Source organism: Salmo trutta, chromosome 33, assembly GCF_901001165.1.
Source record: "Salmo trutta chromosome 33, fSalTru1.1, whole genome shotgun sequence".
In the NCBI taxonomy this organism is placed as follows: domain Eukaryota; kingdom Metazoa; phylum Chordata; class Actinopteri; order Salmoniformes; family Salmonidae; genus Salmo; species Salmo trutta.
The window spans coordinates 33,601,082-33,625,880 of NC_042989.1; the positions used below are offsets into that span (position 1 = coordinate 33,601,082).

Consider the following 24,799-nt stretch of genomic DNA (forward strand, 5'->3'; position numbering starts at 1 on the left):
CCCCCATCTCCTACGTTCCCCATCCACCACCTGAAGCTTCTTCTCCAGGGCTAGCAGCCTCACCTCCACACCCTTCAGCTGTTGGAGATGCTCTGACAGCATGGCAGATGTGTTAAGCATATCCGACTTCTGCGGGAAAAACACATTTCAGAGATTAACCCCCCCCTCCTGAAATCTTTTAACCTTTTTTTTTAGCCACCATTTTGATACGTTAAATCCTTAGTGTTCCTCAATGTTTTGGGGCAGAAATGTCTGTTTACAACCAGCTTTTTTGTGACTAAACCTGGACAAGCACCAATATAGAAGAAGCAGACTTCCATATCTACTATAGTGATGCTTCTCAAAAAATCTAAGACGTTGCCCTGATGTGAATCAAGTGGATGATAATGTTACTTACCAGTAATGTCTTGATCAGCTTCCTCTTGTATATTTTGTAAAGAATATTAAAGGCAAAAAATGGCAAGATCACCAGCAGGTACGGCAGCACAGGTTCTATTGCACTGAAAACTTGGCTAATCCCACTGGCACTGGGTCGGAAAAATGCAGCAAGTTCCTCTGGAGTTATATCTATTCCAACCGTTGCCCATGCCGGAAGGCTGGGGAAAACAGAATTTTTGGGGGGTGGGGGACTGGAAAAGGGCCATATAGAAAAGACCATCTTTACCAGATTAAACCATACACAGTGAAGCTGAGACAGGCATTAGACATGTATAATGTATCAAACTGAGCATAGAATCTTTGGCAACATTCCACTCAGAGCTGTAATTGTGACAATACCATGGAACTGTGAGAGCCTTCTTTGACAATCATTGATGATGCAACCTTAATTCCATATCAACTCAACAAAGGGATGGCAGTTCATTCCTCAAGTTGTACATTTATTATTTCAGAGAAAACAAATTAAAATTCACCAAGGAATTTTCTAAATTCCATTCCATTACAAGAAACATACCGCAATAAAAACATTTTTTAAAAGAGGATGTTCAGTTATGTGCAGTATATACAATCCTGAGATATATTCCCATTAGTAAAGGTTACAGCAAAAACATTTCAGATACATAAAATTTCAGAATTTATCCAATAACGAATGGCAATACAATTCTATGGCTTACATGTCCTGTCTAAAAATAACAATCACTCCACGTTTGTAAATGATCCTCTAGTTTTCAGAAATCTATAACAAACAGTATGAACAGATTGGGCTTTTCTGACACATGATAAAAGCTGCAGTTACCAATGTGACGTAATGCAACAAAAAAACATTTTTATGAATGGCTTTTTCATCCTAACGTCTTAAACTATACAAGAAGATGCAAATGCAGCTTTTCCCAGAGTATCAAATAACATAGCTTTTAAAACTTTAAAATGTCCAACTTGACCTCACTCACCTCTTAACTAAAACCCTTAATGAACTATGCAAAGAGCCCTCTATCAACTCTCCCAGTAAATCATAATTCTCTCAACAAGATGCAATATTGGACAGACATGGCAGTATAAGTCATTTAAAGTGATTAAATGTACCCAGCTAATGACTGACCTCTAAAATGTCAGGTCAGAAACTGGACTCAAAGAACACATCCATATGAGTAACCTTCCACCAACATCCGAAAATGGAGCCCGAACATTAATCATCCTCAGGGAACTTGAACTTGGCATACACAATGAGCATTACCATCGACATGACAACACACAAAGATCCAACCACCAGGTAAGCGATGCCCAGGAACTGGTTCTTGCCGCCCATCCAGGACACATTGCTGAAGACCACCTTCTTCCTCCCATCAAAGCTCAATACGGGATAGTCTGGAGAAGAACTGTGTTAAGGTCGAACAGGACATAGAAGAGTGCCATTTGAGAGTGACCATACAAATTAGACACCGTTGGTAAAATTTATATAGAAAGATTGACTCTTTCCCTAGCATATGCTTTTTTCCAAGGCCTAAAAACTACCACGTCATGGTATTATTGTCTGCCATTCTCCTCTGTTTGAAAAGCAGAGTCCAACCCAACTGGTAAGACCAGTTGAGCTGAAATGCAGATGTAAACCATTGAGCAACAAACTGTTGTAACATGAGACACTAGCCCCATGGGAGTGAAATACAACTCACTCCGGGCAGAGTAAAAAAACATTATTATTGCTGTTGCTTGCATTTAGCTGGAGTAATAGCATCAACATGCAGTTTATGTTCTCATTTCCACTCACTCTCATGAATGAGTGAGTGGAAATGCCAATTGGATTAGAATTAAGTAAGCGCTTATCAATTTACAGGAGTGGTCATTGAATTACATAATATGACATTGTAATATTTGAATCATCTGCCATTCCGTATGTAATTACAGAACCGCTCAGTTCTTCTGTCTTCAGGCAAAACAAACGCTTCATAAGGACTTAAGCCTGCGCCCTTTCACACATGCCCACTTGGACTTACAGACATTTCCATAGACCTTTACATATTGTAATGAAAGATACTGTAGGCGATTTCAAGGGAGTAGTTCCCTGCAGGTAGGCCACTGGCGTAGTCACCCTCTGTGATTCGTCGATACAGCTTCCTGAAGTCTGGCAGGGCAGCCCTTCTCATCCACACCAGGAAGTCCTGGTTCACGAAGCCGTTGTTGGATGGGTCAGAGGTGTCCAGCTCATAGGCCGGCTTGGACCAAAAGGATGGCTTCACAGTACCTATGTGAGGAAAACAAATGAAAGTCAATGTAACGTCCATCTTCTAGGTCAGTGTTGAAAAAAATGGAGGAAGGGAAGCGTTGCTAAGGTACACAATAGTATGTTTTTGTAGACAGAAGGTGCTGAGGTACACAAGTCAGATTTTGGTAGATAGAAGGTGCTCTTTGGTAAAAGGGACAAATTGGTCATCAAAAAGAAAGGAGGACCAAGGAACTTTTCATAGAATGAATTATAAATGCCTTTATTTGTATAGCATGTTCAAAGGAAACAAAGTTTAAAAACTCCTAGGTCAGTGTGTTAAGACATGGATGGATGTAAGGTATTATTGATTAGGCATCTCAAGTTAGGATGTCACTGTATACATTAATGTCATGGTCTCTGGATTGAGCTCATTACCATTGAATGCGTTCTTCAGAGGCGTAACAGAGGGGTTCCTGTATTTGATGTTGTAGTCAGTCCACCATGCAATTCCTTTTCCATCAAAGGGAACAAGCTTCTTGGTACCGTTCACGATCTGATAGAGCTTAAAGGTGTCTTTAAAAAAAAACAATGTAGAGATTTAATTACTGGACAACGTTGAACAGAACATTTACTCCAAGTGCAGCGTGGTAATAAAACAGTCTACTGGAGTTCTGAATGAATGAATGAATTATGGGCTTGTACCATTGAACATGCTGTTTGCTAATGATCCACAGGGCACAATTGGATTTTGGTTGGCATCATACTGATAGGGAGAGCATGCAGAAACAGGTGTCTGCAACAAAGAGGGGAAAACCGTTGGTGATAGGTCGTCCGTCACAACATTTGAGGCTGTTCATTGGTCACACATTCACATCTCTTCCCACCTTAAAGTAGTCCAGATCCCCTGAGAGCTGGTATTGATCTTTTGAAGCCCCATATGAGCGTTGGCTCTGAAAGTAGTTGGACAGACCATAGTAGAAAAACACAGGACCCTGAAGAACATAAAGTTAGTTAGAACCAGCTCTGTACTACATGTAATGAGCAGACCTCACGTTACTGTGATAACTTAAATAAGTGAAGGGGTACAAATGTCACGTTACCTCAAACAGATTGGAGAGGGAGAAATCCAGTTTGCATGTACAGTTCTTGTCGCTGGGGTTGGAGCACTTGTAGCAGTCTGAGGTGGTCTCTACTCCGGTGTAATCTTTCTGCGTTAACATGAAGCATTGCATTAAATATTGATCAGCACCGATCAACATACAACCACAACTCACACCTCCATTATGTTGTGTACCAGAAACCATCACCTTCATCCTGCAAAGACCGAATGAGCTAGTAAACAAGCTTGAACAGATCGCAAGAGTAACATTCAAATAGAAGATGCACACAAGTACCTAAAGAGTTACAGGAAATGTCTAATTTGAACTAGTAAAAATTGAGCTACTCTGATGAAGTTCATAACTAAATTGAGAACATACAACTGGCCAGTATTACATTTTATGCAAATGGACAATAAAAAAAAGGTATCATAAATCATGAAACTAGGAGTTACTTTTGACCAGTTATGCCCTTGTCAGTCATACGCTTACCTCCAGCACTGTGATGTTCTGTGAGGTGATGAATAGGGCAACACCTACGCCAATGAATGCCAGGCCAATAAGCACAAACCCAGGGATAACGATACCAGCCGACAGCATGGGCTGCCAAGCAGGGAGCCTCTGCTGTGTGAAGGCTGTGTTGTCTGGCCGGTTGGCTATTTCTAGCTCTTCTTTCATCATGATTCTGTTAGTAAGAAACAATAGCGAGGGACTTTATTTTTTTAATTCGGGGAGCTGTGAACCAGCAGATCAGGTCTGGGGTCAATTTGAATTGAAGGCAATAAATTCAGGAAGTGATTTAAGTGTAATATTCAAAAACGTTTGAAATAAATACTATAGCTTCTACTCCTCAGTTTATTGAGAAGTCATTGAAAATAGATGCAGTTCACATTTTGAATTGTTTTTGAAGTTTACTTCCTGAATTGACTGCCTTCAATTTGAATTGACCTAGCCCTGAAACATATGTATGCCTATCAGACTTTTTCCATGCAGGAATTCCTAAGGAAAAACTAAAATAATACTATGCAGTTGCACTGACAGGATTAGGGCCCTGTGTTTTGCGCAATCATGTGACAGATTTTTAACTTTAATTAAAGCTTTTTTATCAAACTGTCCCAACACCATTATAATCCAATTAAGACAAACCTAACCTTTTGCAAAATAAGTAAAACAACTGTAAAGTTAAAGGTAGACTCAGCAAAAATGACATTGCCAGGAGCAGCACTGCAGAGGTTGGGCACGTTTGAGTGGTAAACTTAAAAGTAGTCGACTGTAGACAGATGTCGACGAGTAAAGTCAGGGGAGGTACATGTTCACCGTCAGCATATCGGTTAACTTCTGCCATTTCTAGGATACGCGACTATGGCAGACATTGTAGTCACCTTTGTTATTGCCGATGAAGTGGATGCAATCGAAATTCCACTTCTCCAACACGAAGCCGAACATGATCAACATGGTCCAAGGAATGAATATTCTGATAAGGAAACTAGATACCAGCCCAAGCGCTAACATTCACAAGACTTGTTTTGTATTTTTGTGATGGTCTTCTCAAAATATAACCAGTTAGTGAGTTCATAGGCTACTAGAATGAGAACATAGGTGTTTTTTCAGCATATGCTCTGTTGTTGCCATTACGCCATGCCCTTGTACCTTATTATTATTTGTGATTGTGCAACATGGAACAGATTGTGGTTAAACGGAGTCCAAAGATTCTTACTGTATGGTAATTGATTGTGTCAGCTTCACTACAACCTCCAGTGTATTTCTTTAATTCTCAACCTTCATATTGTCAGTAAGCAGAATTTGATTCAATCACATGAAGGACAACACACTCACTGTACAGAAAAGGATTACATGCTGACGCCATCGCACGCATGTTGATTTTGTCCACCCACACCAGACGCGATCAGGACACACAGATTGAAATATCAAAATGAACTCTGAACCAATTATATTAATTTGGGGACCGGTTGAAAATCATTAAACATTCATGGCCGTTTAGCTAGCTTGCTGTTGCTAGTTAATTTGTCCTGGGATATAAACATTGGGTTGTTATTTTACCTAAAATGCAAGTCCTTTACTCAGACAATTAAATAGACAGATAAAGGGTAAACCGAGTCCGTTTCTAGTAATCTCTCCTCCTTCTGGCTTCTTCTTCTGTAGGTTTTATGGCGGACTAGAACCCCCAAAAAGGTGTATTGCTGCCACCAACTGGACAGGTTGAAAACCCAAAACAAGGTGAAAAGAAAATCCATATGTGATCGGGAAACTAACTTAATCCACCCAAATAAGAATAGTACTTTGTCAAAAACAAAACAAAACTCCCACTTCTTCCTTCTTTCAAATTTCCATCTCCCTTTTCAGACTCTAGGGCCTGACGGTGGTACGGCTTGTGACAATATTCCATGTAACTCCTCCGCCGAGAAATCTTTCAGTTCCAGGAACCGCTCTGCCGCGGCCACAATTTCTATCCTCCTGGACCCTTTCTCCACCTTGGCAGTGCCCTTTTACACCATAGCTATAAAGGCCACCTTCTTAACCTTTAAAAATGCCAGGGTCCTGCTGGTGAAAGGCAACCCCTGCAGCGAAGGCCTTCAGGAGCACCATTCAAAACCTCAAGCCTTTTAACAGCTGCTGCATATGAAATGTTCTGGACAGCCCCGACTTTGGCCACCTCATTCTCTTTTATCCTTGTCAGGCAATCGAACGATGTAGCTTCATGGTTCCCACCACAATTGCAATATCACATTTTCCACACTTTTAAAACACATGATCTTTTCCACAACTTGGACATCTCGGTTTCTTCCTTCTGCAAACACTTGAAACATGACCAAATGCTTTAGAACGTTTTGCTTTACAATGATCACACTGCATTGGTCTTGGGACAAATGCTCTGACTCTAGTTTATATACCAACTGCACTTAAGTAGGGAGACTCCATATCAAAAAACAAAAGAACAGAGACTTCCCTTTTTCACCATACGATTCAACTGACGTGCATCAAGCACTCCAGGAATATTTTTAATCTCTTCAAAATTGACTTCCCACGAGACGCCAGATATAGCCCCCTTGAAGGGTGCCCTGTTCCAAAGACACACACACTTCAAACGTATCAAAATCGTGTGAAACGCAATGCACATTCCTTCTGATCCGAAGCACAAAACAAATCTAAACAAGCAAGCCTCTTATAATCATCACAGCCTTCCCTTTACCCAGCACTCTCTGCCCCATGTTTGGATAACTCAAATGGATTCTTCAAAATTGGTACTCTGCTCACCTACTCCTCATTAACAAACCATAATCCAAGATTATGTCCCACATGGGACATAAACCAAGATTATGTCCCATGTGGCTCAGTTGGTAGAGCATGGTGTTTGCAACGCCAGGGTTGTGGGTTCGATTCCCACGGGAGACCAGTACGGAGAAGAAAAAAAAAGTATGAAATGTATGCATTCACTACTGTAAGTCGCTCTGGAAAAGGGTGTCTGCTAAATGACTAAAATGTAAATGTAGATATGAAGGGTCACTTTCATCACTGTACAATATTTTTGCTCCGTTTTCCATTCTTTTGGACAATTCTCCTTGATTCTACCACCATTGGATTCAGAATCCACTTGTGGATTCATATATTTTATATATGAATGCTTCCGCTCAGTGTTTGAGATCAATTGACACCCTTTACCATGGCACTTTGAGATTTATTTAAAAATTGCAAAACCCTTACGCACCACTGCACTTTGTATACCAGGGTTGGCTGGCCTCTAGTCACTCGTAGGCTCAGTCACTGGTATACTTTTATTTACAAAGCCATTTTGGGTTTACTACCTTTTTATTTGGCCATTTTTATTGTTCAGAAATGTGGTGGGTACTCTCTTCGTTCGCGGGACTTTATCCTGCTAACTGTTCCAAATGTCCGAACTGAATTTGGTAAAAGGGCTTTTATGTACTCTGCGCCATCGTCTTGGAATGCCTTACAAAATACTTTTAAACTGGAAGAACTTGTCCCGATTGGTATTTTTAAATCACTGTTGAATGATCTTGAGACTGATTCCCTGACGTCAATGTCTTTAATTTGCTGTATTTGATTTTGTTATATTCTTTGTTAATTCTATGGTTTTTACTAGATTACTTGTAGTTTTTCATGTTGTTTGTCTGTAATTTTTGTAATGACTTGGCGCTGCCTATCTTGGCCAGGACGCTCTTGAAAAAGAGATTTTAAATCTCAATGAGCCCTTCCTAGTTAAATAAAGGTTAAATAAAAAAAATGGTCCGCTTCCGCCACCTTTTCAGATTTGCAATCTCCCATTGCGGCCTCCTTCAGGCTTCTTCTTCAGACTTTATGGCGGTTGACAACCAACTCTAAAAAGGTGCATTACCACGACCAACTGGACTGGAGTGTGGACCTCAGTTCATCTTTCAATCACCCAAGTGGGTATATGCGCCTCAAAACCAATGAGAAGATTGGAGAGGCGGGACTTGGAGCGCATCAAGCATCACAAATAGAACCAAGTTTTATTTTAGCTCCTGCCTACGCAGACGCTCGTTGACGCGTGCGAGCAGTGTGGGTGCAAAGATTGAATAACATGTATGTGTAAATTTATTTTGTGTGGTCAGCAATTAAGGCAAGTAACTGCTGATCTGATGTTAAAAAGTTATTGTCGGTTGTAAGAAATGGAAGCGGATACATTGTGAAAATAAAGTAAAAATAAACTACAAAAGAATCACAAAAATAGTAAAGTTGGGTTGGCGCTTGCAAAACGGTGGCCTTCCAGTATGGTGCCATCTCTGCTTTTTGCTTCCAAAAAACCCAGAAGTTAATTTCCCACAATGCTTTGGCTACGACTTCAAGTTGCAGTTGGTGAGAAGCAACTGCAGAAAACTCTAGTCGACTGCAATCGAAAATTCATGACCTTTGATCACATGGTTGTTGAGAAGGTCATGCAGTTGCAAGTCGGACCATTTTTATACCCATAATGCAAAACAAAGGCGGTGACCAACGTTGGTTCACGTCTTGACAAAAGTGATCAGCTCGAACGCTCCCATTGAGATGAGCGAGATGCAAGACTTTGCTCTCACACAGTATCTTCGCAGGTGCACGGGTTCACTTCACGCTGGTAGCCAGGGCACCAGAACGTTGGAGAAGTTGAGCCTTGTGCTTCAACGCTGTAAAAGTTCAGCTGGCACCTAGCCAAACTCCGCTAGGCGAACCCAACGAGTGAGCTCACAGACTCCCTTAAAAAGACCTTCGCTTGAAAAACAAGAAAAAAAGTTGCAATAGTAGTGTGTCCATCTTGAGATGTCGTAGACACTTCATCAAGTCAGAATTAATCTAACAATCACGTTTTTGCAGAGGAGATCTTAGTTGCGTAATTTTACATCTAACTAAGATGCTTGGTGCAGTATTTCTCAAGTGAAAATTTTCATGAAAACGAGTCATCCTCGTTGAATGACAAACACTTCATTGAAGCATCCCTACTGTTGACCAACGAAGGGGCGCAGACTTCAGCTACGAACTTCGGCTTGGCTCGAGAAAGTGTTGTGCGCACGAACAGCCCCCCCAAAAAACGACCAAAAACTGTTCAGAACTGTTTCAGATTGGGAACCAGCGGCAGCCCCCGGTACAGATGGCGCATAAAGCAAATTGTAATGAACTTGTAAATAAATAAATCATAAGTCATGGGAGCCTGGGACCTGATAAACTGGACAACTACACCCCAAAAAGAGTCACAGGACAGAGGGATACACTACTAGTTAGAACCTTCGCGTCACAGATCTGGTGGGACAAAAAAAACATGGCCATTTGTCTCGTCCCCCCATGTTTTTCATCATCAGGTTCTACTGACAGGGTGACATGTGTACACTAAAACAGCATAAAACCGGGTTTATCACAAAGTATGATCAAATTAATTAGCCAACTAAGGTAATTGAGAATCATTGAGAAATAATTTGCTCAATCTTTTGGTCAAATTAAACACTTATTTACCTTTGATAAGCAGCTAACTCGCTAGCTGGTAGCTTGCTAGCTCATTAGGGCCCATGCCAAGTCTTTCTATAGTGAAATCAGACTAACTCTGAAATATTATGTTTTTTCAGAATGAAAGTTAACTGGCTAGTGCACCATGCTTTGTGACATTATGTTAGCTAGCTATCCCCAGTTAGATCATGCTTTGTGACATTATGTTAGCTAACTATCCCCAGTTAGATCATGCTTTGTGACATTATGTTAGCTTGTTATCCCCAGTTAGATCATGCTTTGTGACATTATGTTAGCTTGCTATCCTCAGTTAGATCATGCGTTTTCACTTATTGCATCTGCATGCTGCTTGTTGCATTTTTCCTGGTGCACTCGTTCATTTGTGAGCTGGCTGCTCATTCGAATCAGAGTTTCTAAACCCAGAGGCCGGAACATCGAGACTTCTGGGAATGCTTGCAAAACAGACCAGGGTTTGAGAAGTCAATGAGAGAAGTGAACAATTCTTCCTTAGTTAAATTTTCACAAATCTAAAATGGCACAACCTAGATTCGAGCCAATGTCTTAAGTAGTTGAACATGTTATCATGTTAACGTCGTGAAAGTGACAAACTGACTGATTTGACAGCCTGCACATGCGCAAGTTTGGCGACCGTTAGACCCATTGACAATGTTTCTGCTAATGAGTTTAGCTAACCAACGTCGCCATGACATAACCTACAAGCGTGATCTGGGATTTCTATTGGAGAAACAGTTTATGCCCATCTTCACACTATACCATCTTTGGTATAATCTAATCTGTTCAAAACAGTGGCAGCATGTGCAGCAGTTGTGATTCGGTTTTTGACTTGCAAAAGTAAAATAGGTGTATTTATACTGTTGTTTAAATACACAGATATCTTTATACATCTTCTCAAAGAAACTACTGGTAGTTAGAAAAATGTGCATCATAATTCTATCATGCTGCTTTAATGACAACTCCAGCCAACCACTCACCCAGTGTATTCAGCCAATCAGTGGCCGCCACAGATGGGAAGCCTTTAGAAATTGATAGTGCTTACAAGACAACTGGGAACTCAGAAAAAAAGGTCAAATCATGACGTCAGTGATCTTCAAGTTGTTAAATCAGAGCTCTAGAAAGAGGCCCAAGTTCCCGATATGGAATTCCGAGTTGGATGACCATTAAAAATATATTTTTCCCCATTTGGAGCTCTTTTTTTTTTTATCACCCCCCATTTCCAATTTGTCCTGAACACACTGAAGTTGGAAATTTAAGAGGTCCCATTTGTTTTGAATGCTGTTTACTTTCACCATTACGTCATATCGCTGAGGCTACCTTTAAATACCAGTACAGCTTCTTTGATATTGGGTTTAATGATTGATGATTTGCCTCAAACAGTTGCTAGAAATAATGAGCATTGTTATGTTTATGTCAACTGTATTTTTGTTTGACTTATAGTGTGGAGAAATGGTGTATGGACAACTGAATGATTGCATTTATGAATACTATGTCTTTTCAAAAAGGGACGATTGATGTAAAATGAGAGCATTTCTTATTTTGTTAACTGAAATACAGGTTATTATTCCGAGTGTGGTACCACATTAGTGACTAGCATTTGGCAAACAAGGCATTCTCCACTGGCAGAATGTAAGAATATTTTTAATATTTCCGCGTGCCTGTCGCCTACGTTTGTTCAAGAGACAATGAACCCCCTCATTATTCACTCTGAGAAGTTGGAAAGTAAATAATTGCAAACTAGTTTACTTACCCGTTTTAACGAAGAAGAAGAAACTCTTTATCTTTATTTCCAGATTCGTTAGAGGGATATCCAAAATAGGCAGCGTAAAGTAAATAGACAATAAACAGGGCGCTGCCTACCGCTAACACCTTTACCTGACTGACTGTTCCTTCCCTTTTCCTTTCTCTTCCGGCCAATGGTGTTCTCGCAGTGACGTCATTTCAAATCAAATCAAATTGTATAGGTCACATACACATGGTTAGCAGATGTTAATGCGAGTGTAACGAAATGCTTGTGTTTTTAGTTCCGACAGTGCAGTAATATCTAACATGTAATCTAACAATTCCCTAACTGCCTAATACACACAAATCGAAAGGTGTGAATGAGAATATGTACATAAAGGATGAGCAATGGCCGAGGTGCAATAGATGGTATAAAATACAGTATATACATGTGATATGAGTAATGTAAGATATGTAAACATTATTGAAGTGTCATTATTTAAAGTGGCATTTATTAAAGTGGCCAGTGATTGGGTCTCAATGTAGGCAGCAGCCTCTCTGAGTTAGTGATTGCTGTTTAGCAGTCTGATGGCCTTGAGATAGAAGCTGTTTTTCAGTCTCTCTGTCCCAGCTTTGATGCACCTGTACTGACCTCGCCTTCTAGATGATAGCGGGGTGAACAGGCAGTGGCTCGGGTGGTTGTGGTCCTTGATGATCTTTTTGGTCTTGCTGTGACATCGGGTGCTGCAGGTGTCATGGAGGGCAGGTAGTTTACCCCCGGTAATACGTTGTGCAGACCGCACCACCCTCTGGGGAGCCTTGCGGTTGAGGGCGGTGCAGTTGCCGTACCAGGCGGTGATACAGCCCGACAAGATGCCCTCGATTACTCTAGCTTTAGAGTAACGATTTCATGGAATGCTTTTGCTTGAGCAGCATAGATCAAGTGCTACTAAACGGGATACATTTGCTCCATTGTCTATTTTTTGTTAGTAGCCTACCCTATGTGCACATAGTGTGGGTTGCTTTCTCTATGGAATTTACAGGGACTTCAATTAATTCATTATTTTAATTAACTCTGAAAACAAATACACTAGTAGCCTACAGAATATGCAATTAATGTTTGCTGGCAGCGTTATTGAAAAAAAAAATCGCCTCTTTCTTGGTAATTGACAATGTCCAAAACCAATCATTGCGTTCACGAGCTTTCAGACGTTCTCCTCCTTAACCAATATGATGATAGTGAGGGGCGGGTCATATTCAACGAGAGGACGAGGTGTCTTTGTGTTGACAAATTGCGAAGATCTAGAGGTAAAATTATCATATTATGCATATAACTAGTTATGTTTTACTTTTCATCTCACGGCCCACTATTGCATGAATAGTGAAATGCGATATTATTTTATAGCGTAGCTAAGTTACTAACATGTAATTGGAGTGCAATGTTTTCACGGACACGGGTAACGTTAGCTAGTTGCTAACTAGCTCATACAGACCCAGTTCATCTGCTGAGACTCATTGTTAGCCTGCTAACGTTAGCTAACTAGTTAGTTATCTACATACATTGATTCGTTTGTGAATCCGATGAGGGTAGTACAACATACAACACGCCGAAAATGTACCCTGTTAAGTCAGATAAGCTAGCTAGGTAGTAATAATGTCAGACTGGGTTTTATAAGATAGCTAGCTAGCTAACGTTAGCCATACAGATTGCTTGCTAGCTCGACTGACTGGCCGCTGCTGTACGTCGACATGTTTTTTTTAGTTACGAAACCATCGAAAAGGTCGATTGGTACGAACCAAGTCATGTTAGATAGCTAGCTGGCCTAATTACTAGTACCAACGGTTGTTTTTCTCTGCATGTTTAAAATACAATTACAATACCTGAAGTAGGTAGCTACCTAAAAATAAGTAGCTAGATACATGGCTAGCTAGCTAAATTGCTAACTCCTAGCTAGCTAATACAACTGGAGATCTTAACTTATTAAGGCTAAGTTAGTTAATCGTTATTTAGAACCTTCTAACAATGAATTTAGCCTTAAGATGCTTTTGGGGAACCGAGCCCAGGACTGATTGGCTGGCTGCCTGGCTAGGTGGATTTAGCTAACTATTTCTCATTTGCTGTTGTTCATGACCATATTTCTGATTCTGTCTTTATTCCTTAGTGTTTGAATGGATATTACCAGGTGCCCGGAGAAATGGGTAAAACAAGACAAGGTTATTGTGGCGTCCTCTTACATTTGTCATCATGCACATCTGTCAACGCATCTAGCTAGTAGTGCAGTTAGGCACGCTTCAATTCCCGTGACTAGCAGGTGCATTTAAAGCCCTAACAATACAAATTATATAAATGTATTTAGCTAGCTGTTATGGAGTTGTTCAGAACACTTTTCCATATTTTTAATCATGATATGGATATTATCCATGTAGAAAGTGAGAATGTGAATGCATTTAATCAGACAAAGTTATGAAACCTGGAATAAAAATGAAACATTCAGTTAGACTGGGAAATGTTAGTTGAGCTGGTAAACTACAAAATGTATCTGAACTACAAAATTATCTAATAAAAAAATTCATGATCAGCAATTCATAGTCATTTTCATTTGTGAAATGCAGAAATGTTGCTAATATGCAACTTCATAGCCGTTTATTGTTTTTGGTCACACCACAATGGATCAACGTTGTGAAAAAACTACAGAAACTGAAACTCTAGAGCACCGAATGGATTTGTCTCATGCCTATTTTTGTGGTTGCACTTTCCAGGAGAGACCTCTGTCTTCCTCCATTATGCTGTCGAGTAAGAAGTCAGATGCAGGTACCTCTTCCTCCGCATCTTCCTCCTCCTCGGCGGCAGGGGGAGCTGAACGGGCCCCTGAAGCCCAGGCTACTGCCCAGGCAGGGGCCCCTGCTTCAGCACCAGGCCCCATGGAGATCAAGAAGAAAGAGCGGGCCTCCCCAAGCGGGGAGCCTGGCGGACCCCCGCTGCCCCACCCTCCCGGCCTCGGGGGCGTGGACCCGGACACGGCCGAGGGCCGCAGGACAAGCCGTCGCAAGCGATCAAAAGTAAAAAACCTATTACTCCTGTCCCCCCTATCTTAGAGAGAAATAGAATAAGTCACTACAAGCACGTGCCTAGACCAGGAGCACAATGAATGACTATTGAGAATATAGTGATCTTTGTATGGCCATCTAATTAGTGGTGAACAACACCAGAGGAACACAGGGAGCTTGACCTTTGACCTCATCTCAGGTGAGCCGGAACATGGTTTTAATGGAGCGTTTATTGTGCCCATTGTTGCAGGTGGAGTACCGCGAGATGGACGAAAGCCTGGCCAATCTGTCTGAGGACGAATACTACTCGGAGGAGGAGCGCAACGCCAAGGCAGAAAAAGAGAGAAAGCAGGTGATCCCACCGCCGGCGCCGCCCGTGGAGGAGGAGCCGGACAGCGAGCCTGAGGAGCCTTCTGGTGAGTGTGAGTCGGACTGTGCGAAAGTGTGTGTCTGCGAGCGTGAATGTCACATTGGGCAGCGAAAGGTGTGTGTGTATGTGTAAGGGCAGGTGGTGAGGGTGGTGCGTGTGTGTTTGTGGTTTTTCAGGCGTGGAGGGAGCTGCGTTCCAGAGCCGCCTCCCACACGATCGCATGACCTCCCAGGAGGCCGCCTGCTTCCCGGACATCATCAGCGGGCCCCAGCAGACGCAGAAGGTGTTTCTGTACATCCGCAACCGCACGGTGATAATTTTATTTATTTTTATTTTACCTTTATTTAACTAGGCAAGTCAGTTAACCTCTCTGGGCCAGTGGAACGTTAGCGTCCCACTCTATTCAACAGCCAGTGGAATCGTGTGGCGCGAAATACAAATACCTTAAAAAATGCTATAACTTCAATTTCTCAAACATATGACTATTTTACACCATTTTAAAGACAAGACTCTCCTTTATCTAACCACACTGTCCGATTTCAAAAAGGCTTTACAGCGAAAGCAAAACATTAGATTATGTCAGCAGAGTACCCAGCCAGAAATAATCAGACACCCATTTTTCAAGCTAGCATATAATGTCACAAAAAAAAAACACAGCTAAATGCAGCACTAACCTTTGATGATCTTCATCAGATGACACGCCTAGGACGTTGTTATACAATACATGCATGTTTTGTTCAATCAAGTTCATATTTATATCAAAAACAGCTTTTTACATTAGCATGTGACGTTCAGAACTAGCATTCCCACCGAACACTTCCGGTGAATTTACAAAATTACTCACGATAAACGTTCACAAAAAACATAATTATTTTAAGAATTATAGATACAGAACTCCTTTATGCAATCGAGGTGTCCGGTTTTAAAATAGCTTTTCGGGGAAAGCACATTTTGCAATATTCTGAGTACATAGCTCGCCATCACAGGCTAGCTATTTTGACACCCACCAAGTTTGACCCTCACCAAACTCAGATTTACTATAAGAAAAATTGGATTACCTTTGCTGTTCTTCGTCAGAATGCACTCCCGGGACTTCTACTTCAATAACAAATGTTGGTTTGGTTCCAAATAATCCATAGTTATATCCAAATAGCGGCGTTTTGTTTGTGCGTTCAAGACACTATCCGAAGCGTGACGAAGGGTTACGCGCCCGACGCGTTTCGTGACAAAAAAAATCTAAATATTCCATAACCGTACTTCGAAGCATGTCAACCGCTGTTTAAAATCAATTTTTATGCGATTTTTCTCTTAAAAAAGCGATAATATTCCGACCGGGAGTCGTTGTTTTTGTTCAAAGCCGAAAGAATAAAAACATGGTGTCGCCTCGTGCACGCGCCTCCAGTCTCTGTTCTCTGATCGACCACTATCCAAATGCGCTACTGTTTTTCAGCCAGGGCCTGCAAAGACATCATTCAGCGTTTTGCCGCCTTCTGAGAGCCTATGGGAGCCGTAGGAAGTGTCACGTTACAGCAGAGATCCTCAGTTTTCAATAAAGAGAGTGTAGAAGGCCAAGAAATGGTCAGAGAGGGCACTTCCTGTAAGGAATCTTCTCAGGTTTTGGCCTGCCAAATGAGTTCTGTTATACTCACAGACACCATTCAAACAGTTTTAGAAACTTTGGAGTGTTTTCTATCCAAAGCTAATAATTATATGCATATTCTAGTTTCTGGGCAGGAGTAATAATCAGATTAAATCGGGTACGTTTTTTATCCGGCCGTGAAAATACTGCCCCCTATCCATAACAGGTTAATCTAACCACATTGTCTGATTTCAAAAAGGCTTTACAACGAAAGCAAAACATTAGATTATGTCAGGAGAGTACCCTGCCAAAAATAATCACACAGCCATTTTCAAAGCAAGCATATATGTCACAAAAACCAAAACCACAGCTAAATGCAGCACTAACCTTTGATGATCTTCATCAGATGACACTCCTAGGACATTATGTTATACAATACATGCATGTTTTGTTCAATCAAGTTCATATTTATATCAAAAAACAGTTTTTTACATTAGCATGTGATGTTCAGAACTAGCATACCCACCGAAAACTTCCGGTGAATTTACTAAATTACTCATGATAAACGTTGAAAAAATACATAACAATTATTTTAAGAATTATAGATACAGAACGCCTTTATGCAAACGCTATGTCAGATTTTAAAATAGCTTTTCGGGGAAAGCACATTTTGCAATATTCTGAGTACATAGCTCGGCCATCACAGGCTAGCTAATTTGACACCCACCAAGTTTGGGGCAACCTAAACTCAGAATTACTATTAGAAAAATTGGATTACCTTTGCTGTTCTTTGTCAGAATGCACTCCCAGGACTTCTACTTCAACAACAAATGTTGTTTTGGTTCCAAATAATCCATAGTTATATCCAAATACCTTTGTTTTATTCGTGCATTCAGGTCACTATCCGATGGGTAAAGCGCGAGCGCATTTCATGGCAAAAAAATTCAAAATATTCCATTACTGTACTTAGAAGCATGTCAAACGCTGTTTAAAATCAATTTTTATGCAATTTTTTTCGTAAAATAGCTATAATATTCCAACCGGACAACGTTGTGTTCATTCAAAAGCTGAAAGAAAGAAATTGAGAAGTCTCGTGAAAGCGCATCTCAGTCTCACTGTCCCCAGGCAGGCCACTAACAAACTCTGCTGCTGTACTTTGCCCAGAGACAGGAGACACGTCATTCCGCTTTTTGAACGCTTTAGAGAGCCAATGGAAGCCTTAGAAAGTGTCACATAACAGCACAGATGCTGTAAAAAAAAAAAAAACAACAACAAATTGTCAGACAGGGCACTTCCTGCATGGAATCTTCTCAGGTTTTGGCCTGCCATATGAGTTCTGTTATACTCACAGACACCATTCAAACAGTTTTAGAAACTTTGGAGTGTTTTCTATCCAAATCTAATAATTATATGCATATTCTCGTTTCTGGGCAAGAGTAGTAACCAGTTTAAATCGGGTACGTTTTTTATCCGGCTGTGAAAATACTGCCCCCTAGCCCCAACAGGTTAAGAACAAATCCTTATTTTCGACGACGGCCTAGGAACAGTGGGTTAACTGCCTTGTTCAGGGGCAGAACGACAGATTTTCACCTTGTCAGCTCAGGGATTTGATCTTGCAACCTTTCGGTTACTAGTCCAATGCTCTAACCACTAGGCTACCTGCCGCCCCATATGCACACGCGCACACACTTACTGCATTAACACGACTTGCTTCATTAACACGACTTGCTTCATTCTGGAGAATATTGTACATTTTGGGCTTTGGTCTGAAGTAGTGGCGAATTCTCCATTCTAGCTCCAACTTTGGCTCGATAACCCGAAAATCCAGCTGACCTTCGAAGCCACAGCACAGCAACTTGAAGCTCCATACAACAGTGATACAGTGCTGGTGCACAGGATACACAGTTACCTGGAGAGACACGGCCTCATCAACTTTGGCATCTACAAGAGAGTCAAGCCTTTACCAAGTGAGTATGTTAGCTTTCCACTATCTGCGTGATACATAAACTTTATGTACAATGCCTACACTCATTTAGAAATGTGCATATTAAACACACCAGTAGTACTTATAGGTATTTAGGCATGCATATACAATGTTTTCCACAAGCACATGGAGTAGCCAGACAAAAGAGAAAGTAGCCAGTCAGGCTCCCCGGGTTAAGACATTTTTGCTGAACAAGCTTTATTTTGGTGTCCTCTGGTACATCCTCACGCTAGATTGTATTTTCAATCAGCAACAATCATCAAATGTTCATACTTTTACAGTGTAAGTTTCATCAGTTGTTGTACAATATGATTTAAAACATGGGAAAAACTTAATTTTGACTGCACTGGGCCTTTTATATAATCTTGTAAGAGTCTGCTGACTTCCACAGGCTTCACTCTTCCTTTAAAAAGGCATTTTCTCAGCTACCTGCAATACAGGGATGATTAAAGAATGAAGCAGGTGTTTAACATTGGCTTTGCTGCACAGAAAGCAGCAGTTGATTACTCCATTGTCAGCACTTTGATTAAATCAGTAGACCCTGCATCAATATCTGAAAATACCATGTATGTATCATTAGGTTTTAAAACAATTCAATCTGTTTTCTTTTATAATATTTTGGACCAGAGTGAGGCTCTTTCTCCACTAGCCTACCTATTGTTTCTGCAGTAAGGAGGATTCACCATCTGCATCTAATGTTTTCATAATTTATCTGTAGATAATCGCCAAAAAGCCTACAGGTATGCAAATGAGGGAGCCAAGTGAACAGCCGATTCAATTCAGTAGGCTACTGACTAGTCCCTCACTTTAACGTCACTGTCTGGCAAGTCCTAATGGACTTTATATCGAAAATACAAACAAGATCTTTAGTTATCCCAATGCGATACCGTGGATATATAACTACGTTGTAAGATCTATGAATGGGAAGGATATATGAGATCGACTTCATTCAGTCAGTTCAAAACTTTTTTTATAAACGAGTCATGCTTGCTGTTTGTCAATCGAAGCACAGTATATAGCCTTTACGCCACCACTTCATGGCTACATATGAAACATGCCAGAGTCCAATGTTAACTGTTTTTCCTCATTGGCCTGGTCGGTCCAGTTGGCCAAAAATCTGTTGGCCCAAACAGAATTTCTACAGGCCCGGACATAGTGTAGTTCTTAAATGCATTGGGATCATGCAGGGCCTATAGGTTGGCATGTTTTCTCTCTATATTCAGCTATTAATAGGCTACATTTGGTTATTATGAAATGTATTTAAAAGCTGTGTAATAATTTAGCAATGCAAGTCATTAGTCTATTCATTAGATTAGCATTGTATTAATTACCTTGTTTTTGTTTGTGAAATGTCATTTTGAGATGATTTGAAAATAGGATGCTGCCCCTTTAAGACAGACGTTCCAAAAGAGATATTGACAGTTTTTTTGTTGTTGTTTTGTTTGTTTTTTTACTTCTTTTTTGTATATATGTATATATGTATATATGTATATATGTATTTTTATTACAGAAAAACCAACATATGCTACGGGGTACAACAAATTACAGATTATACAAAGACTTTAAAAGAAACACACATTGATTGTTTTAACAGCTTTCTTATTAGAAGATTGTAGAATGGTCTTAATGGACTGCCCAAATTCCTTATAGAAATTACTAAATCGTTTTTTTTGTTGTGAATTTACATTTATGAATATTTTTTATATTTTTATTTAACTTTTATTTAACCAGGTAGGCTAGTTGAGAACAAGTTCTCATTTACAACTGCGACCTGGCCACAGACAATTTTCCATTATTGCAATTAGATTTGAGGTAAAATTGTTTTTCTTTATCCTTATTATAGTAAAGGAAACCGAGCAGCACATTCTCCCATAACAAACAAAAGTCATCAAGAATATTAACAATAATAATTATAAAACTATGAATGTCTTTCCATAATTTCTTAACATGTAGACAATTCCAAAATAAATGCAAAACTGTTCCTGGATGGGTAATATTATGGATCATTCTGAAAGAGGCCTCTTTGACCTTGTTAACAAGCAGGTATTTGTGTGGTAATAACCAGACTTTTTCCCAACAGATATTATTGACAAATGTATTCCAGTAAGTTGTGATGTAAGGAATGAATAAAATATGCCTTTGAAATAAGGCATGTATAGGTCTGTTGTTCTGAGGGAGCAAGGAGAAACACATTTTTCCTATTGGAGAGTCAACTGGATTAAGCGAGCGTAGGTCAAGAAGGTGAGGTCTGGCTACACCTCTAAATAACATGAGAGTTCCAGATGGAATAGCATCAAAGACTATGGCGAACTCGCTAGGTGTAACAGGGATATTGTAACGAGATAAAAATTCCTCATAATTGAGTAACAGTCCTTCTGCATTAAAAAGTTGACTTACCAACAGGATATGATAATTGAACCAGTTCTTAAAACATAAAGACTTTCTATACAAAATATCGTTATTGTTCCAAATGAAATACCTATGCGGGGGAAATTATGTTTATATATTAATGACCAAGGTAAGAATACTTGTCTATGAAAAGCAGATCATTTTGTAAGAATCTTATCAATGTTATAGTTACAAAGTAACATAATTGAAGCAACCAAAACGGGAGAAGATATGAAGAAATTCCAAATTGAAGTTGGATTTTTTAAGGAATGTTTAGCCCGAATTTATCTTAAGTATTATTAAAAGTAGGAAAATCTAAAACATTGAGATCACCATATTCATATGTGTTCATAACGACAGATTTCCTAATATAATATGTACGATTTTTTTCCAGATAAAGTTGAAAAGCATCTGGGTTGACCAGCTTTACCTATTCTGTTATCAAGATGTAGGGACTGGGCTGCATAAGTAAGTCTGGAGATACCTTCAGCTTTAGAAAGCAATAGTCAACCTTTCAAGGATAAATCCCTCTGCAACCAATGGTTCAACCTCTTGTTGGTTTTTTTCAATAATAGGTATAAAATTGAGCATCTTTTTGTTCTACACTGCTGGCGTGTGCTGTGTGTGAAGGCATCAACTCATGTAATGCTCCCGCGTGAGCGTGGGGATGCTTGAATGAACGGCCAATCATATGCTCAAATACAAATAGCATGACGTTTACTGGTGTAGTCTTCACTTGTTTTCAATGATAGACTGCGAATGAGCAGGTAAATGTTGAACCGGAATGCAAAAATGCGCCGAAAATGTAGTGGTCCTATCGGGCCAGTGACTGATGAGATCCACTGGTCCGATACATGTTTTTATGGGCCCTGACCAGCGGGACATCGTTAATGTCGGACCCTGCACGTGAAATAAATGTAATTAATGTGCCAGAAAACAATAGGCTAAGTGGATTTTTGAATAATCGTTACTACATTATATGGGACATGCAAATTCACTCACGTTATATGGGACGTGCAAATTCATGCTCTCCGTGTAAAGAAATTTGACTAGAACCACAGAAGATGCATATCGTTCATTCTAGCGGGAGAGGGCTCGGCAGACTTTTCTGACTTGCTAATTGAAAAGTAGCCTAGTTAATTTAAGTGGAAAAGGTACCTTGCTGAAAATTAGTCTAATCGGCTGTATAGCCAACACTAGTGGAAAACACTGCATATATAGGTATTTTCCTGAAGCATACCCTCAGATACGGTATGACATGAAATTAAGTATTTTTTTTAGCAATGTGTGTGTCAAAATAACTTATGTGATAGGGCTGGAAATTGACAGGGACCTAACGATACGATTTTATCACGATACATAGATGCAGATACAATATGTATTGCAATTCTCAACATTCTATATGTATTGCGATTCAGTACTGTAAATTCCGGACTATAAGCCACAACTTTTTTCCCAGGCTTTGAACCTCGCGGCTTAAACAATGACGCGGCTAATATATGGATTTTTCCCTCTTTCAATTTTTTTTTCTCCAAAAAAACACATTCTGTGACGTGGTCAGTTTTTTTGGCGGCATGAAGCTTTCATTAGACCAATGAAATTGCCGAACGGGTTAAGGTCAAACAACTTTTTTGTTTACTGTTAAGATTAAATCGAGCGCTCTCAAACTTCCAATCATTCTGATTACGGTAGTCATTTTGTCACCCTCATCATGGCAAAGACACGGAGAAATGCATATGATGCAGCTTTCAAGTTGATGGCGATTGATCTGGCTGTTGGAAAAGGAAATGGAGCTGCTGCACGGGAGCTTGGTCTTAATGAGTCGATGATAAGATGTTGGAAACAGCAGCTTGAGGAATTGACTCAGTGCAAAAAGACAACTAAAGCTTACTGCTATTTGTTTTTTTTTTGTTGTTACAAGCCGTGTTTCATAAAGCCTGTGTAAAGTTCATTTGTTTCAATGTACCGGTAGGGACCTGCGGCTTATAGACATGTGCGGCTTATTTATGTTGAAAATAATATATATTTTTTAAATTCAGTGGGTGCGGCTTATATTCAGGTGCGCTTAATGGTCCTGAAATTACGGTACTCATTTTATTGCGATTTAATTTTCAAAACGTATTGCTCACTATATGTCTGTTGCAGAGAGACAAGATGGTATGATAATGAGTTTTGATCAGTCAGGGAAATAAAAATACTGAAAACATGTTGACTCACTATTTAAAAAGAAAAAAAAAAAATACCAGCGTTTTGGCGCAGGTACAGACGGCTAGCGCTAGCTAATGCTACCTAGCAAAAAAAGTAACATTGATACTTGGAGCTAAAGTATCAATATAATATCGGTCAAAAATAATATTGCGATATGCAACTATCGATTTCATCCCACATCAATATGATGTGATTGTCAACTACTCTGGTTCTCCTGTGTCCCTGCAGCGAAGAAGACGGGGAAGGTAATCATCATCGGAGGGGGGGTGTCTGGGCTGGCGGCGGCGCGGCAGCTGCAGAGCTTCGGCATGGACGTGACAGTACTGGAGGCCAGGGTGGGTAAACAGCACATTGCATGTCAACACGAGCACAATAAAGAGGGTCATGTTCATTGGGGCAAACTGTAGAAAAACAAATAATTCTTATTGGACAAGCTCAGAAAGTTTGCTTCACTCCGCCTCTGATGGATTTCTTCTGTATTGTGCTAATTGAACACGACCCATTAGCTAATACACTGAACTGACCAGTAATATACACTGCTCAAAAAAATAAAGGGAACACTTAAAGAACACAATGTAACTCCAAGTCAATCACACTTCTGTGAAATCAAACTGTCCACTTAGGAAGCAACACTGATTGACAATACATTTCACATGCTGTTGTGCAAATGGAATAGACAACAGGTGGAAATTATAGGCAATTAGCAAGACACCCCCAATAAAGGAGTGGTTCTGCAGGTGGTGACCACAGACCACTTCTCAGTTCCTATGCTTCCTGGCTGATGTTTTGGTCACTTTTGAATGCTGGCGGTGCTTTCACTCTAGCGGTAGCATAAGACGGAGTCTACAACACACACAAGTGGCTCAGGTAGTGCAGCTCATCCAGGATGGCACATCAATGCGAGCTGTGGCAAGAAGGTTTGCTGTGTCTGTCAGCGTAGTGTCCAGAGCATGGAGGCGCTACCAGGAGACAGGCCAGTACATCAGGAGACGTGGAGGAGGCCGTAGGAGGGCAACAACCCAGCAGCAGGGCCGCTACCTCCGCCTTTGTGCAAGGAGGAGCACTGCCAGAGCCCTGAAAAATGACCTCCAGCAGGCCACAAATGTGCATGTGTCTGCTCAAACGGTCAGAAACAGACTCCATGAGGGTGGTATGAGGGCCCGACGTCCACAGGTGGGGGTTGTGCTTACAGCCCAACACCGTGCAGGACGTTTGGCATTTGCCAGAGAACACCAAGATTAGCAAATTCGCCACTGGTGCCCTGTGCTCTTCACAGATGAAAGCAGGTTCACACTGAGCACATGTGACAGAGTCTGGAAACGCCGTGGAGAACGTTCTGCTGCCTGAAACATCCTCCAGCATGACCGGTTTGGCGGTGGGTCAGTCATGGTGTGGGGTGGCATTTCTTTGGGGGGCCGCACAGCCCTCCATGTGCTCGCCAGAGGTAGCCTGACTGCCATTAGGTACCGAGATGAGATCCTCAGACCCCTTGTGAGACCATATGCTGGTGCGGTTGGCCCTGGGTTCCTCCTAATGCAAGACAATGCTAGACCTCATGTGGCTGGAGTGTGTCAGCAGTTCCTGCAAGAGGAAGGCATTGATGCTATGGACTGGCCCGCCCGTTCCCCAGACCTGAATCCAATTGAGCACATCTGGGACATCATGTCTCGCTCCATCCACCAACGCCACGTTGCACCACAGACTGTCCAGGAGTTGGCGGATGCTTTAGTCCAGGTCTGGGAGGAGATCCCTCAGGAGACCATCCGCCACCTCATCA

The 24,799-nt window shown here is 40.8% G+C and overlaps 2 protein-coding genes across 6 annotated transcripts in view; one reads left to right on the forward strand and one right to left on the reverse strand.

Moving 5' to 3' along the window:
• Positions 1–861: 861 nt before the first annotated feature.
• On the reverse strand, positions 862–11,657 carry tmem30b (transmembrane protein 30B). Its single transcript, XM_029730687.1, has 8 exons — positions 11,474–11,657; positions 4,228–4,420; positions 3,739–3,846; positions 3,523–3,630; positions 3,341–3,431; positions 3,074–3,211; positions 2,471–2,677; positions 862–1,803 (listed from the first exon to the last, which is right to left on the reverse strand). Exons 2-8 carry the CDS (start codon positions 4,414–4,416, stop codon positions 1,625–1,627), a joined length of 1,020 nt encoding a protein of 339 aa, XP_029586547.1. The 5' UTR covers positions 4,417–4,420; positions 11,474–11,657; the 3' UTR covers positions 862–1,624.
• Positions 11,658–12,677: 1,020 nt separating this feature from the next.
• kdm1a (lysine (K)-specific demethylase 1a) overlaps positions 12,678–24,799 on the forward strand; it is a 28,659-nt gene continuing 16,537 nt past the window's right edge. The window contains exons 1-7 of one of the 5 annotated variants that reach the window (XM_029730693.1): positions 12,679–12,753; positions 13,608–13,659; positions 14,206–14,505; positions 14,741–14,915; positions 15,040–15,173; positions 18,238–18,409; positions 23,251–23,357. In XM_029730693.1, the coding sequence (XP_029586553.1) occupies positions 13,615–13,659; positions 14,206–14,505; positions 14,741–14,915; positions 15,040–15,173; positions 18,238–18,409; positions 23,251–23,357 (933 nt within the window). In that variant the 5' untranslated portion in view covers positions 12,679–12,753; positions 13,608–13,614. Of the gene's footprint in view, positions 12,754–13,607; positions 13,660–14,205; positions 14,506–14,740; positions 14,916–15,039; positions 15,174–18,237; positions 18,410–23,250; positions 23,358–24,799 lie in introns of all 5 variants that reach the window. The other 4 variants (XM_029730690.1, XM_029730692.1, XM_029730688.1 and 1 more) reach the window with 4 other exon arrangements.